Source organism: Podarcis gaigeae (genome assembly GCF_964106915.1).
Source record: "Podarcis gaigeae genome assembly, chromosome: 7".
NCBI classification, from domain to species: Eukaryota; Metazoa; Chordata; class Lepidosauria; order Squamata; family Lacertidae; genus Podarcis; species Podarcis gaigeae.
In genome coordinates, this window is record NC_139683.1 from 65,518,020 (window position 1) to 65,535,198 (window position 17,179).

The window sequence follows — 17,179 nt, forward strand, 5'->3', positions numbered from 1 at the left end:
TACACTAAGTAGAACACAAGCATTGCCACCGGACACCACCCCCAATCAACAGTCCCCCCTCCACCTCTTTCCCCCTTTTCGTCCTAATGTAACACAAATGTCTCAACAAATGAAACTGATCTGTAGAAAATGTAAGTTGGAAAAAGGGACATTGCACATACTTTTGTAAACCAAGAAATCTTTACTAAAATATATATTTAAAAAAACAACGAGGAGGACTCTCTTCGTTCCCAGCAAATGGTTTTCAGAAGCATCTGTGTCCAAACAGTAGAGGTATCCAACAGGGTTAGTAGCCACTGATAGTCTTATTGCCCATGAATTCTTTCCTGCAGGAAATCTTCAATGCATGTATTTTGGGTGTCGTTTTATGGTACGGTATATAGGAGGCTAGCAATACCTTTCTTCCCTTTAAAGGTAAAGGGACTCCGGACCATTAGGTCCGGTTATGGCTGACTCTGGGGTTGCGGCACTCATCTCGCTTTATTGGCCGAGTGAGCCGGCGTACAGCTTCCAGGTCATGTGGCCAGCATGACTAAGCCGCTTCTGGCGAACCAGAGCAGCGCACGGAAACGGCGTTTACTTTCCCGCCTGAGTGGTACCTATTTATCTACTTGCACTTTGATGTGCTTTTGAACTGCTAGGTTGGCAGGAGCAGGGACCGAGCAATGGGAGCTCACCCCGTCGCGGGGATTTGAACTGCCGACCTTCTGATCAGCAAGCCCTAGGCTCAGTGGTTTAGACCACAGCGCCACCCGCGTCACAGCATGGGTATATTTCTAGGTTTTGACCTATAAAGTCTTAATTAAACAACCCATGGCCTTTTTTTGTGTGTGAAGTTAGGAGAGATTCCCACCAGGTCCTCTGGGGGAGAGCTCAGTAGCTGGAGAGGTGGGTGCATTTAGGACTTAAAATGTAAAATCAGTACCTTGAATTGAGCCTGGAAATGAACCAGGAGTCAGTGCCACTGGTCTAGAATTCACTCCCCCCCTCCATTTACTTTGACGTCTAATGTCCAACTTTTGAGGTCGTAATTGGTGATAAATCTAGATTCCGCCCCCCTCTATTCTCCTCATTGTGACATGAATTGTTTATTTAAATGATTAAGAAGATTAACTGAACATCTACAGAGCAGCACTTTCCATTGAATGAACTGCTTTTGGGGCTCGTGGTTTATAATGGGAGATGCCAGGGATTTTCCCTTCTTCAGAAAACATCCTTCTCCATTTTATGTGTTCAAAAGCTTTTCCCTGTCTCCCCCCCCCCCCCAGCATGGAGATGCTGTGAATGGTGACAAAGATTGTGACTGCTGAATTTTGAGCTATTATGCAACTTTTAAAGGTGCCTGAGCCAATTTGTGATACGGTGACAATTCTCGTGATCATGTATGTCTGGTTGTAAAAGAGCCATTGACTTCCCCCAAAAAAGAACTCACCCAGCACAATCCATTTATAGCATTTATATCTTCCCATCCCTTTAAGGAGTTCAAGTCGGCACCCATTGTTCTCTCCCCACAACACCCCAGTGAGGTAGGTTAGGCTGAGAACTTCATTCCTGAGTGGTGATTTGAACCCGGGTCTCTGCCATCTTACTCCCAGCACTCTAGTCAGCACAGCACACTGTTGTTGCTGACAGAAGAAGAAGAAGAGGAGTTTGGATTTGATATCCCGGTTTATCACTACCGGAAGGAGTCTCAAAGCAGCTAACAATCTCCTTTCCCTTCCTCCCCCACAACAAACACTCTGTGAGGTGAGTGAGGCTGAGAGACTTCAGAGAAGTGTGACTGGCCCAAGGTCACCCAGCAGCTGCATGTGGAGGAGCGGGGAAGCGAACCCGGTTCCCCAGATTACGAGTCTACTGCTCTTAACCACTACACCACACTGGCTCTCTTAAGACCATTAAGTAGCCAGTCAGTGCTTCTGTGTAGCAGCTGATGCTCAGGAAAGCTTCTCTTCTTTGTAGCTCAGCAATCCACTGCTAATAGGGAGAGGAGCACATTTCAAAGTTATGCTTTTTGTGGTGGTACTTGATAATTGAGTTAAATATGGCTGACTGTGCTAATGGCTTTTCCTCCCTGGTCTCCTTTTCCACAGATGCTCGTGACACCGAACAGCTGAAAAAGAACAACATAACACACATTCTTTCGATCCATGACAGCGCCAGGCCCATGCTGGAGGTAAGGGAAGAAAGCTGGTACAGCTTGAGCCATCATCGCTTCCCTCGCCACAGCCTTCTCTTAAACTCCCCGTTACATTACTCCATCATGGTGTTTTAAACTTGCCTCGTACAATGGTCAGTGCATCGTGGGCACTGTCACCTGGCTTTCACCTGATCTGTCAGGCTCTGGGGACTTGGCTTCCTCCCCTCCCCCCCCACCGTTGGCTGTAGATAAGCAGGACAAAGCGAAAAGAGTCCCTTGCCAGAGCCAGGGCTTTTTCGGCAGTGGCCCCAATCTGGTGGAACGCTCTGTCACAAGAGACTAGGGCCCTGTGGGACTTGACATTTTTCCGCAGAGCCTGCAAGACGGAACTGTTCCACCAGGCCTTTGGCCAAGGCACAGTCTGACACCCTCTCTCCTTCTGCAATCCTCATAGAACTCTAGCCCAATGGTTGCCATTAATTTGACTCTGAGTTGATTTTAGAATGAGTTGATTTTAGAATGTATTTCAATTAATTGATTGTGATTTTATGTAAACTGTGTTATTTTTACTGTTGTTAGCTGCTCTGAGCCCGGCTTTGGCTGGGGAGGGCTGGATATAAATAATTTACTATTATTATTATTATTATTATTATTATTATTATTAAAGAGTCTTCAATGATCACAGCACTTCCCCCCAGTCACTTCTGTCTTGGAACCTGATCTCGCAACCCCCCCCCCCCCGTTTTTGTATCGCCACCTTATCTTTTCTATGTGACCTTGGACTGATAGGCTGGACACTTTCCAGCCAGAGAGAGTCTGTTAGATCTCTCTCTTCCAGTTCTTCTTCACCTTGCTGTCCACCTCCCAGTTCGCCCCAACTTTTGTCTTCCGAACTATGCCCATCTGCAAACCACCGTTCCAAATCTATACTGCTCCACTGCTCCTGGGCAGCTTCAGGATCCTGGTCAGGAGCAGGGCGAAGCTCCCAGTTGCCCTCACAGTTTGCTTGCCTACTTTCCAGGTTCAGCTGGGAAACAATCTATGGGTTCATTCAGACTTCCCCTTGTCTCCACTCTTTTCCCCAGGGGAAACCCAATCTTTAGTGCTGAATTGGAGCAATTGTTTGATGGCTGAGCAATATCCTGGACAACGGATGATGCAGAAGCTCTCTCCCCCATCTGTTTTCACAGGACTTGGGTTAGGATCCTTGGGCTGTGATAATCCATCTTGCTTGCTTGCAAGGGGGGTGGAGAGGCCTGTCTTTGGATGGCAACATTCAGAAAGGTTGAAATTTACAGCCAAGAGCATAATATCACAATTTAAACACACACACACCCCGCCAGCAAGAAAGTTTGCTCAGTTTGAAAGTCTAGGTCACACTGTGGTTATTTGGTGTGTAACAGATTTGGCGAGCTTAATGGGCTGGGTTTATTCTTTCTTGACTATATTGCCATCCACTTGGAAAGTTGAATTTTCTGTGATCGGCGACAAAGACTCCATTTGCACTATGCATTTAAAGCAGTACCATGTCATGTTAAACAGCCCTGGCTTCCCTTACAGAATCCTAGGATTTTTAGTTTAAGGGTGCTGGTAGTTGTTAGGAGAACCCCCCCCCCCCAACACCAATTCCATGGTCAGAGCCAGAGTTCTTATAGTTCCCTGGGAAGAGGAGTTGATTGTTAAACTACTCTGGAAATTGTAGCTCTGTGAGAGGAATAGGAATCTCCTACACTCAGCACCCTAAAAAGGATTCTTTAGAGGAAGTCATGGCTGGCAAGATACTTCTTTAACTGTATAGTACAGATGGATTGATTTGGATAGCACTGAGCTTAAAAATCAGTGGGAGTTGTCATCTCTTCTTTTTAGATGTGGGTGCACACTTTTAAGAAGATCCAAATTTAAAGGCACAAGGGCACCCTGACTAACATGTCTGTCAGAGTTTACAGGGTAAATTTCCACAGTAAGTTCACAATTTACTGATGGGGGAAACTCTGCTAAGAAAAAATAACACCATTCCACCTATATGCTTCTAGCAGGATAGTTTCACACGAGTTGTGCATGTATATCTTCAAAAAAAATAGTCAATAAGACATTGACTTGGATTTGTCCCAGGTTATAATAGGGATGATTGTTCACTCTTAATGCTTTATCAATTGACTGAAGAAATCTGGGAGGCAATTTTATTTTTCTTTAGTCACAGGATTCAGTTGACCTCTTCACAGTTGCAATTCTTCGGGGAATGGTGCTGTAAATTTCATCACACCTCGATCTGTTTTATCAATTTACTGTCAAATTTGTGGCTTTTAAGATTCAGAGGTTTCATAGTACAGGCTATCAGGCTAATAAAATGTTTCTCTGCTTTGAGATTTTTCTATGTGTGAAGCACTGTCGGATTTCATTTGATGGGTTGATCAGTTTCCCTGTTACTAAGCACATTTGAATTTTAATTCTTATTCTCCAAGCTGAGGGCAGGACCCCCCTGCCTCTTCTGTAGTCTGTGCCCTCATAGCGTTAAAGAATCAAACACAATCATGATCTGAAAGCAATTGCTTGGAATCTAGGGAAAGCCCGGGTTCCACTGATCTCTTCAGAGAAGCATTAGGTTTACTTGAAATGATCATTTTGACTTCACCTGAAGAAGTTTTAGTTCAAGAGTTTACCATTGGAGTTTTAATGTTTCTTATATTTTGGTTCTCAACACCAGTGTTTCAGTTGCATGAGGATCTGTTTTTGTAAGGCGATGTCAATAGGAACCACGCTCAATGATGGTCAGGGCATTTCTGAAGCAAATTCAATCTTAAGATTCAATGACCACTTTTATTAGTGGTGGAATGGAACCTGTCCTGGTCGGTTAGTCTCTTGAGTTCGGAAACATTTGCACAATCCACCTTAGTTGGTTGCCTTCTTGTATTTGAATTTTGCACAGCCTGTTTCCCTCATGAGATTTCAACAAATATTTCAACGATAAAATAACGGTGAAATGGCTTTGCTTATTGCTGAAACCTTTGAATATTTTCAATAATAAAATGAGTCATGAGCATTTGTACTGTACTTGGGTGAGTGCTCCTTAAAGCAACTGAAAGGACAAATAAACAAATTACTGGGGTTTTTTTCCCCCCTTCTCCCTCGAAGCGGTTCTTTAGCTGTACTGGGCAGAACTCTTGATAACCTCTTGTTGTGTTCGAGAAAACCTTGAGAAACCAACTGTTTCCTAATTAAGCCGTTTTGATGAAATGCCTCTCATTCGAAAGAGGTATGTCCACCCCTCCTCTGTTGATGTGGCAAGTCAAAATAACACATGGGGTTTTTTTTCTGGGCTAACCTGAAAGAACTTGCCAGGTGTTTGAGGGTTTTTATTTGCATCTTCCTTCAAAATGAGGTGCCCCGGGGTTTTGTTTTTGGCTCTTAAAGTGTTTCTTGGAAGCTGTCGTTGAAAGGTTTACATAAATTTAAATACCGAGAAGTTCAGTGCCAAAAATAAGGCATTTCTTTCTTTCTTTTTAAACTGCTTAATTTCAGCCTAGAAATTTGTGGTCATTTAGGACAGCTCAAAAGTCCTGATTGGTTATTGCCCTTTCCATTTAAAAAAGATGATGATTCATAAGTCTCTCAGAAGACAGGCATCCAAAGTTTCGAAGTTTCTGAAGTCTCAAAGCAAACTTTCAAACGGGAGATTGGTGTTAGATCAGGGGAATTAAATATTTGATCCTAAATTTGTTTGAACAGCGTGTAACTGATAGAATGTACTTAAAAGTAGATGGTTACATTTTCTTCTTTCACCACAAATTTAGAGTACTTGGATTACTAGCTTAAAGAACTTGAATAAGTATTCTTTTCGCTGAGAATGTGTATCTAAGAATGAAACAATTCATTTAATGATCTTTAATGTGGACATCTGTTTCATTTAAGTTTCTTTGAAAGTAAAGATTTTTTAAAAAATCTGTTGTTCAGATTCATTTATAGCAATTGAATGCAAGTTGCTATTGTAAATTCTGGAGATTTTGATCTTACTATTCTGTGTTTGCTCATTCTTTATTCTTTTAAATGAACAAGAATTGGGACTTAGTTAAAAACAACAACAATTACTGAATTCCTTCAGAATCAGAAGTGGTGTTATGTGGCTAACAAAATTGTGAAGCAGAATTTTCAAATTGTTGTCGATTCTCTAGAGTGTTAAAACAGAGGCTAAAATACCTTTCTAAAGAGATAGCCAGCTATTCAGTTCCATGCCCTAGAAATTTTAAAGCATTTTCTTTACACAATTTTTATTTGTATTTTCTGTATAAATGTAGAACTCATTGTGGGTTTCATGAGCAAATATGTTAACTAGCTTAAAATACTGTCATGATTTTCCTGTTAACTGAAAATGAATACATGGAAAATCTGAAATATTTGTAAAATTTGATGACAGCTTTTCTTTAAAATGTAAAATTGAGTGAGTAGTTTTTATCTGGGCAAAGCCCTGGTGAGGCAATTTACCTAGCATCAGAATTTTCCAGCATCTTGACCTGGTACCAGCATGATGGCTGTTAGAGTAATAAGAGCGAATATCAGACATTCTGCAGAGCTGAACTCTTGCTTCTTCCAGCTATGACAATCTTGAAATCTGAATACTTGCGCTAGTTTTGTTAACTCTCCCTTTGTATCGGTTTAACAGTTCGCTTGACTTTCAGGGCCTAAAGAGAAATAAAAAAGCTTCTCTTTGTGGTTACTCTTGTCTGATGAAATAGAAAACTGAGAGGAAAATGAATTTATTGGCTTCCAATGCACGCCTTTTCGAAGGCACTGGAATTTGGAGAAATTGGCCTAGTTGTATTTTGACTGACTTTTGGGTTTTGTTGGTTGATGTCCCACTCTAGATATTATGCCAGCAACCCCATACCCTCCAACATGACATCAGGAAAAATGAGAACACCATATTCCGGGGCCGCACTCCCACGTGAGTCATGTGACCTTTGCAGTCCCAAAGAAAGCACTTTTTTGGACACTGCACCGAAAAAGTGCATTTTTGGGCACCACACAAGATCATGCCCCCCCAAGCTTTTTTCAGGCATAGTGCCCCCAAATGTGTGAGATTGTGTTTTTTGGGGGTGAGAGGACACCCCAAAATCACATGAGACCATGGTTCCCAAAATATCCACCATGCTCTCGCAGGAAAAAAATGCATGTCCCTGTTTTTCTGGGACAGTTGTGGGGTATGCAACCCTGATGTAGTAAATTTCAGGGTGAGGCTCTTGTCATGATGACCTGTGATAAGACAGATTTTTTTTTTACGGCGCTACTTAGAAGATACCTACACAAAATTGGGAATTTGCATGAAACTGCTCATGCCTGGTAACTATGTTTGTTGCTGCTTCCCTCACCATACGTAAGTAACCCAATTTTTATGCATCTATCCTGCTCTTTATATTGTGAAATTCAATGCAGATTGGATAAAGTTGTTCACAACACCACAGAATCATTGCAATTGGACCTGCAGGGGATGTGATTCAAAGACCAGCTGGAATCGGCCGGGTCTTCCATTCACCCCACTGCCATGTATTCACCAGCCTTGCCTTTGATATTATCTGCACCTTGAATCAGTTACACTGGTGGCTGTCGTTTCCCCTTTTCTCTTGCAGTCAGATTTCCTTTAGTCGTCCACACTTAGCCACAAAGCCCCCGATGAAGTCTGCTTGCATAATAAGCAGCAAAGTTTGTTGTTGTTGAATGTAATGTATACATATCAAAAATAGGTAGATAGATAGATAGATGATAGATAGATAGATAGATAGATAGATAGATAGATGATAGATAGAAAGAATATATGCACTAGAAAAGTAGCTTGTTGACAATTGGAGGTCATTTTGGACAATTCTTAGACAGCTTGCATGAGGGTGTGCACAGGAAGGATTCTGCCTTTGCTCAACTACGACTGCAAAATAAGCCCTGCAATATTGAACACATCGTGTGTGTGTGTGTGTGTGTGTGTGTGTGTGTAACAATCCTTGCAAATCAGGGAGGCTGAAGGCACATGGATCCACATGTGGTGGAACTGTAAAAAGATTAGACAGTTCTGGAAAATGATTTATAACAGGCAGAAGAAAATGTTCAAATGCTCCTTCCCAAAAAATTCGGAAGCCTTCCTGCTAGGAATTATGGGTAATGAAATTCCCAAAAAGTTTAGGAGAGTCTTTATGTATGTTACAGTTGCTGCCAGAATTTTAATTGTAAAAGGCTGGAAGAGAAAAGATATCCCATCGAAATACAGAGAGTATGCTGAACTTGCAAGACTATCAGTGAGGTTACGAGAAGTTACAGATGAAAAATTTATCAGAGAGTGGGACATATAGAGAGTTTATGTAAAAGAACATTGTCAAAATATTAATAAGTTGGCAGATATTGATTGAACTTCTGTGGGTGAATAGGATAATATTAGAAGACTTAAAGTAAGTCAAACAACATGGAGAAAATAAAGTTAAGTGCTCATCCGATAAATATAATCTGGGAACATAATGGGAAGATCGGAGGTTACGTTGAAATCAATTGCAAAAAGATGTAAAAAGAAAATAACTGAGGAACGAACGACTGTAGAATTTTTTTCTTTTGTTACTTCTTATGCTGTCTTCAACATCTAATGATAATTTCTGTTATACAATTTTCAATTAATGAAGCATGGAAAAGGGGGGGGGGACAATTCTTGCAAATCTTGTTTTTAAGCAGTGGCATTTAGATTGAAGCAGTAGGGCAGGTTTAGCATTCATAGCTAAAATAAACGTAGACTTTAAGTATTGAGCTCAGCCGTGTGCTATAAGTGCAAAGGCAGGGCTGTTCTTACGAGGATTTCTTACTGGCTCCATCAGCGGCAATGCTAACTGAAAGTTATCTTCTTGTTCTGAAGCTGTGCAACACTGAAGCCGCTTCCAGGTGACTTGTGAACATTGATTCTGATGTGTTTGCACAGAGTTTGTGGGGGGCTCACGTGGTACCCACTGTCCATTTGTTCGCAGGCAGGTTACATGACGTCCCATCAAGTAGTTGTTACCTTGTAGTTTCCAATGCATTTCTCCAGCACCAGCCTCATTGCAGAGAAATCTAGTTTTGTGGGCAAGGGGAATGGATTTGTTGCCCAAGCTATTGTGCGACCTGCATGTGGTGGAATCCCACACACAAAACAAGGAACAAATGAGAAGGGGAAGGCGAGCGTTTTGCAGGAGAGCATATGCTTTGGAAGCAGGAGGAGATGAATCTCTATGTGGGTTTGGAGGAAACCACCGTAAGGAACCCTAGGGCCATTGTAGTCCTCTCCTTATGATGTTTGACTCGCAACTCCCATCAGCCCCCAGCCAGCATGGCCAAAGCTTAGGCTTGATGAAAGTTGTAATTCATCTACAGTGGTACCTCAGGTTAAGACGCTTGAGGTTACAGACTCTGCTAACCCAGAAATAGTACCTCGGGTTAAGAACTTTGCTTCAGGATGAGAACAGAAATTGTGCTGCGGCGGTGGGAGGCCCTATTAGCTACAGTGGTGCTTCAGGTTAAGAACAGTTTCAGGTTAAGAACGGACCTCCAGAATGAATTAAGTTCTTAACCTGAGGTACCACTGTACATTCGGAGGGCACCATGTTGGCTACCCTGGCCTTGGAGCATCCTAGTGCCCTCCAGATGTTGATGGACTACTGTTCCCATCGTCCCATGCCATGCTGGATGGGGCTGATGGAACCGAGAATCCAACAACATCTGGAAGCCAGCATCTTGGCTGCCCCTGCCCTAGAGCACCCTTCCCCAACCTGGTGCCCCCCATACGTTTTTGATTGTACTGCCTGGTGCTCATGGGAGTTGTAGTCCAATTTATTTGGAGGATACCAAGGAAGGATGCTGTAGAGAGATGTCATTCTATAAACGCAACACTTAGCAAGATGGTCCCTTCCAGCTCTACAGTTCTATGAGTCTATAAGATTGATCAAAGGTCTGTCTTTAAGTTGGCTTCCAGTGAGGGAGGGAGTATCACCTTTGTGCCCAGCTTTTGAAGTTTCAATGTTGTCTGACTGGCTGCTGTTGAAATGTTGGACTAGATGAGACCCTTCCATGAGTTATACGTATCTAGTGAAGCAATTTTTTTTTGAAGATAATCTTTATTGATTTTATGATTACATACTATACATATACACATTACTTTACATTTACATTTACTCCTATGAGTTGACTTCCCTCCTTCCTTCTTCTGGCTTTTTAATGTCGTCTCTAAGTTTTTCGCATTGTCTTTATTGATTTTGTATATTGTTCTTCTTCTTTCAACTTTATCTCTACAGTGTCTATATACAAATAATTTTTTCTGTATGTACACGTCTTGTTGTTTGTCTATATTCATTTACAGATACAATTGGTTACCTTGATTGTATTTTACATTTTAATTCATATTGTCATTTAACATCCAATAAAGTTTCTTTTAATTTCCCATTATGAAATCAGTAGAATGGAAATAGTGAAACAATTTTTAGCTTAGGTTTCTCTGTCTCTTTCTACCGAGACGCCCACTTCTAACTCTGTCTGAGATTGAATTATTTTGGTGAGGACTGATTAAGAATACGTTTTATTGTGGGGAGAGAAGGCTTCATTCAGCTCAGCACTGTAATAATCTTGAGAACGAAAACATCTATTAAAAAGTAATACCCGTGCTACACCGTTACTCTTTGCTTTCCATTACTTATTTAACTAATTCAATATAGCACTGCAAATAGTAACAGCCTTCCCCAACCAACATTGAATGCACACTTACTTAATCTACATTCATTTTAAGAAAGCGGTAAGTTGTGTAAAATAGCACATTAGCAATTTATAGCATTGCAGGACAAACAAGACATGTTAAAATGACAAATGCAACAGAAGGGCTGGAGGTAATGTTTCCACCGCCAAGATTCACTTTGACGTCTGGGTACGTGGTGGTTTGTGATCGTGCGCCGATGAAACCAGGTCTTAAAATGGCTTCCTGGGAGCACCACCAAGTGAAAGAAGACAGTCTTTGAATGTGTGTGCACTTTCTCTTCCTTGATATATTTATATTTTTTTTATGCAGGGAGTGAAGTATCTGTGCATTCCTGCTGCAGATTCGCCCTCACAAAATTTGTAAGTATTTTTTTAAAAATGGCAACACTAGACAAGTGAACTATAGACCCGGTACTGTTTGATATGGAATGCCTCCCTCTTGGATGTGTAAATATCTTTGACTTCTTAACAACTCCATTTTCCTTTTTATTTTTACATGCAACAGGTGGCGGTATTCTGTGCTAATCCTACACAGAATAGTTCCTCTTAAGTTAATGGGCTGGTTTGTGTCCCTTCATTTTGTTGGCTCTACTCTGCATAGAAGTTTGCTGGATACAGCCCTATGTCTAAAAGTCCTGTTACTGGTGAGAGATAGGTGTAATGGTGGACACTTTGACTCGGGAGATCTGGGTTCAAATGTCTATCTGTGCCATTAGGTTTCCTAGGTAGCTTTGAGCAAGTTGATGTCTCCTTATCTGCCATATTTCAAAAACACAAAAGTTGTTGAGCTTTTTAAATTTTTTGGCCAAAATCTCAAAAACAGAAAAGAAGTTTTGAGCTATTTTTAAGGAAGTTTGCCAAAATGTACACTTCGGACGTGTTGCCGTATGTCTGGATTTTCCTGGACATTTCAGTGATTTCCACCCGAACGCTGTTTACGAGGGCCGAATCCCGGCTGTGTCTGGGAATTCCAGATGTATGGCAGCCCTAATGTGGTTGGGAGGATAAAAGGAATCAGTCCTCCTGGAAGAGTTATGCCAGGATAGAAAAGTGGTAGATAATGGGAATCGGAAACATGCTATCTGTGAGCCTGGCTACAGTCTCCTAAAACAGGTCTGTACAACTGGAGGTGCACCAAGCCAAATGCAGCCAAATGTTCTAAAAACCCCTTTCTTTCTTTTGTTGCCTCCTACCTAGAAATGCAAGAATTGGGATGGGGAGGAGAGGAGAGGAGAGATTGTCATGCACCTCGCAGGCCACAATAGCTGGCTGGGGAGTTGCCAGTTCTCAGGTTGGGTTGACCATGCAAACGGGCTTTGGGCTACCTTTACTCTGAAGATTACAGTGGTACCTCGGGTTACATATGCTTCAGGTTACAGACGCTTCAGGTTACAGACTCCGCTAACCCAGAAGTAGCCCCTTGGGTTAAGAACTTTACCTCAGGATGAGAACAGAAATTGCACAGCAGCGGTGTGGCGGCAGCAGGAGGCCCCATTAGCTAAAGTGGTACCTCAGGTTAAGAACAGACCTCCAGAAGGAATTAAGTTCTTAACCCGAGGTGCCACTGTAATTGCATCAACTTTACAAGAACACTTGGACAGGAACCAAGTTTTTCTTCTCGTCTTCACTGTTTATGTGTATGGGAGGTGAGGAGGGAGGGGGGTTTCAGTCACTTCCTGATAATTTGTTTTATAGAGAAACAAAAGTAGTTTCAAAGGGCCTGCCTGGTGCCTACGGAAGGAAACGCAGCGCTGCCTTTTTCTCTCAGATCAAAGCACTGCCTCTTTGGCCTGATGCTTTCGAGAGATATTTTTAGTAGATTTGCTTCTCTGGTGCAACAGAGAGATCCCAAGTATCTTGAAAAACGAGTTGATTGATTATTTCAGCTCATTTTGGGAATACTGATCTGGGGAGCAATATTTGAGCACCTTTTCTCTTTCCACAGTGCTGTTTCTAATATCGTTCCATTTATGCCCATAGAGCCTCACAGAGTTGTAACAGTATTGAGAGAGCCCAAAATTGACACTCCCTATATCTGCTGATCTGAAGATACAGTGCCATACTCCGCTGGTGCTTGGTACATGGAATATTTTCATCAGTGTTTACTGGTGGTTCCCAAGGGTTCTAATGTGGCTTAGGGAACTGGATCAGGCCAGCAGACCAGATCCTCTGTCCCCTAAATCTATCCCCCACCTCGGGCTAAATATAACAGGTTGGCAGGAACTCCTCCTGTTCAATCACTTGGCATTACAATGACAATGAGTGATGCAGCGCTTTAGAGACGCGACAATCAGCTGCTCACTGGGACGTCAAATACCATGTTGGGTTCTTTAGGATATTCCTCGTTGCTGGTGGTTTCTGCAGTTCCTCTTGGGTTATCTCTGTGTTAAGCCTTTTTGCAGTTCCTCTTGGGTCATCTGTATGTTAGACTAGTTAAGACTTTTTATCTATTAGTTAAGAGACTTAAAATAATAATAATTTGAAGCAAAAAACAAGATGTGATGTTTTTGTACCATTGGAAGAGTTTCCAGCTACAGATTCAATGAATTCAGGTGCATTTGGATGTCTTGAAAAGCTACCACCCTGAAGTGAATTATGTGGCACCCCACCCCCAAGGTGAATCAAAATGTTGGAAAGTTGTGAGTCTAAGGAATGCGTAGGCAAACTATGGCCTGGGGGCCAGATCCGGACCATGGACAGTCCATGAATCAGCGTGTTTTTACATGAGTAGAATGTGCCCTTTTATTTAAAATGCATCTCTGGGTTATTTGTGGGGCATAGGAATTCGTTCTTCTTTTTTTCAAAATCTAGTCCGGCCCCCCACAAGGTCTGAGGGACAGTGGATTGGCTCCCTGCTGAAAAAGTTTGCTGACCCCTAGTCTAAGGGCCTTTCCAAACTTACTATTTATAGTGATATAGTTGCTGGGGTTTTTCTGTTTTTTGTTTTAAATGGCATGGTTCCAGAACAATAAACTCAAAAAATCAATTTCTTTCTATTGAAAAAAAAATAATTTAAAAAATCAAACTTTGGGGAGAGATCCGGAATAGTAATAGTAATTTATTATTTGTACCCCACCCATCTGGCTGGGTTTCCCCAGCCACTCTGGGCAGCTTCCAACGAAGATTAAAAATACATTAAAATGTCACACATTAAAAACTTCCCTGAACAGGGCTGTCTTCAGATGTCTTCTAAAAGTCGTAAAGTTGTTTATTTCCTTGACATCTGATGGGAGGGCGATCCACAGGGCGGGCACCACTACCAAGAAGGCCCTCTGCCTGGTTCCCTGCAGCTTAGCTTCTTGCAGTGAGGTAACCTTGTTATTTCCATTTGTGTGGCATGTGCACGATCATGGTCCCAGTTTCTGTGCAGGAGGGGTTGTTGGGTGTGGTTTGGGAGACGCCTGTCTTGCACCCCTTCCCCTTTGACCTGTGCAAGCGGTCTGTGATCTCAGCTCAAAGAAAAGAGATGGCAGAGAGAGAAAGATGATGGTCCTGACTCAAAGTTCTGCCCACGACAGCAGTCATTAGCTACAGACAAAATTTCATCACAGTAGCCAGGTTTTCCATAGCTCAGGCCCAAACGTTTTTCTAATTTCCTGGTATGCCCCGCAGAGGACCTTAAGGTCCACGAATAATCATAGTTTAGAGGTCCTGGGCCCTAAGGAAGTTAAATTATCCTCCACCAGGGCCAGGGCCTTCTCAGTGATGGTTCTGACCTGGTGGAATGCTCTGTCCCATGAGACCAGGGCCCTTCAGGATTTAACTTCCTTCTGCAGGGCCTGTAAGACAGAGCTATTCCGCCTGGCTTTCAATTTGAACCTGGCCTGATCTTTTGTTCCCCTTCCTTCCCCCCTCCCCTTTCTGTGAAGATCACCCACTCTGGGATCCCACAGCTGGTTCTCCCCTGGTCTCCTCGCTGGCCCAAGTGGGACTAATTTAGCCAGCTAGCCCTGGTGATCATCTAATGTTTATTGGATGGATTTCCCCCTTAAATTGATTTTTGATTTTATACGCTTTATACCGTATTTTATGCTGGGTTTTTTTTGTAGCATCAATTAAATATTTTTACCTTGTTGTTAGCCGCCCTGAGCCTGGTTTCCTGAACCAGGAAGGGTGGGGTATAAATAAAATTATAATTATTATTACATACAGGGGTGTTGAGCATTAAACACATATATACCCAAAGGAAGCATGCTTCTAACTCCAGTGTGTACTGGGCTGGAGGAGCACAAAAGTACACAAGGGGTGTGACTAACGGACACGGAACATTTCTCAACTTGGGCACAACCCGCCATTAGTGTGGAAAGGAAAACCCCGCACTCGCAGTCTAATAATGGCAATGTGTGACCTAAGGTCAGCCAGGGCAGCTACAAATTCACTCTTGAAAACGTTGGATCAAACAGCTGCCAGACCACTATAAATGGTGAGCATGGAAAAAGCCCCCAGTGTGATCCCTGTTTCCTAATGAGTCGCGCTTCCGGCCTGCTGAACTGGTTGTTGAACGAGCTACCAGCAGGCAGCTCTTTCCCAGAAACCAGATGTGCACTTGGCGCTGTCACTGGGCGAAAGGGCAAGATGGGGGCATAGGAGCTGCCTTCTTCCAAGGCAGACTGTTAAGTCCATCTAGGCCAGGATTATCTGTGCTGACTGGCACTGGCTCACCAGTTTTCAAAGAGGAATCCCCCAGCAGAACCTGGTACCTTCTGCATGCAAAACATGAACCTAACCGCTGAGTTACAGGCTTCCCCTCCTGGCTGTTCGGTTCAGTGAGTTCCCTTGAGACACTGCCGCTCACTGTGGGTTACCGTGACTATACTAGTAGATGCCTTTGTGTATGTGTGATCTGGTAGCTTTCCCAATTTAAGTAACCAAGACCCAGATCTCCTGTGCTCTGGATTTCCCTGGGCCTTCCATTTATTCCCCTGTGGCTCTCGCTTTGCCTCGGGTGGGCCACAGCAGCGGTTGCCCCGGGCATGACCTTGTTAGGATGTGTGAGATTTCAACACCCAGTGCTGCCTCAATATAGCTGGGCTCTTTTGAAAACGAACCAGGAAGTTGCCTCTCCGGACAACGTAATGACTCTTCTTTATTATCTCTGCGGCTGCAATCTCCCGGGTGACATGGACACCCTTAGGCCATTGAATATGCATGTGTACGCCATGCATCTCCCTCCCAGCCACCCCTTCCGAGTGGTCCTGGGTACTGGCAAACCACGCTATGCCACTAGGAAGGGCCCAAGCATCTAGTGGCGCTACAAAATGGCAAGAGTGAGAAGATGGGTTCTTAATAGCTGTAAGACCTGCTGCACCAGTAAGAACAAATTCAAAGAGCCCTGCTGGGTCAGCCCCAAAGGCCCTTGTAGTTTAGCATCCTGTTCTCACAGCAGCCAACTGTATGCCCATGGGAAGCCAGTCAGCAGAACCTGATTGCTACAGCACTCTCTCCACCGGTGATTTCCAGCAAGTAGTAGTCAAAGGCATAGTGCAGGCATAGGCAAACTTGGCCCTCCATATGTTTTGAGACTACAATTCCCATCATCCCTGACCACTGGTTAGCTAGGGATGATGGGAGTTGTAGTCCCAAAACAGCTGGAGGGCCAAGTTTGCCTATGCCTGGCATAGTGCCACTAGCAGTGGAGATGGAACATGCCCATTGTGGCTAGTAGCCACTGATAGACTTATCCTCCATGATGTGTACCTTCTCTCAACACATTGTTGTCTAAGCTGAAGATAAACCCCACAAAAGGGGTTGTAATTTCCCAAGGCCGTGCTGCCAGAGCTGAAAGGCTTGGGGTGGGTGGGAAGACTCTAGCCTTGCAGATGTAAGATTTAGGAAGTTTACACTCTGAGAATGATTGTGGGGATTTCTTCTGCGTTGGGTACAAATGTTTATTTCAGACTGTGCTGTGGGTGGTGGTGAAGTGTCCCCAACCGTGGAGCAGCTGCTTCAAATGAGCTACTAACGTTATACAGTGGTACCTCAGGTTACATACGCTTCAGGTTACATACGCTTCAGGTTACAGACTCCGCTAACCCAGAAATAGTGCTCCAGGTTAAGAACTTTGCTTCAGGATGAGAACAGAAATCGTGCTCTTGCGGTGCAGCAGCAGCGGGAGGCCCCATTAGCTAAAGTGGTGCTTCAGGTTAAGAACAGTTTCAGGTTCAGAATGGACCTCCGGAACAAATTAAGTACTTAACCTGAAGTACCACTGTGGTTACGGTTTGGGGAAGGGGAGGGGAGCACTAAATCCTAATATTTTATCACCCATTATCCCACCCATCCTTACAACAGCTGTAT

The 17,179-nt window shown here is 43.2% G+C and overlaps 1 protein-coding gene across 2 annotated transcripts in view; it reads left to right on the top strand.

Annotated features, from left to right (window-relative positions):
• Window positions 1-17,179, top strand: part of DUSP22 (dual specificity phosphatase 22) — a gene marked incomplete at its 5' end in the record, with an annotated part of 72,545 nt that overhangs the window by 44,412 nt on the left and 10,954 nt on the right. For both annotated transcript variants that reach the window (XM_083747396.1, XM_083747397.1), the window contains 2 exons: window positions 2,091-2,173; window positions 11,193-11,242. In XM_083747396.1, coding sequence (XP_083603522.1) covers window positions 2,091-2,173; window positions 11,193-11,242 — 133 coding nt within the window. The remainder of the gene's footprint in view (window positions 1-2,090; window positions 2,174-11,192; window positions 11,243-17,179) is intronic.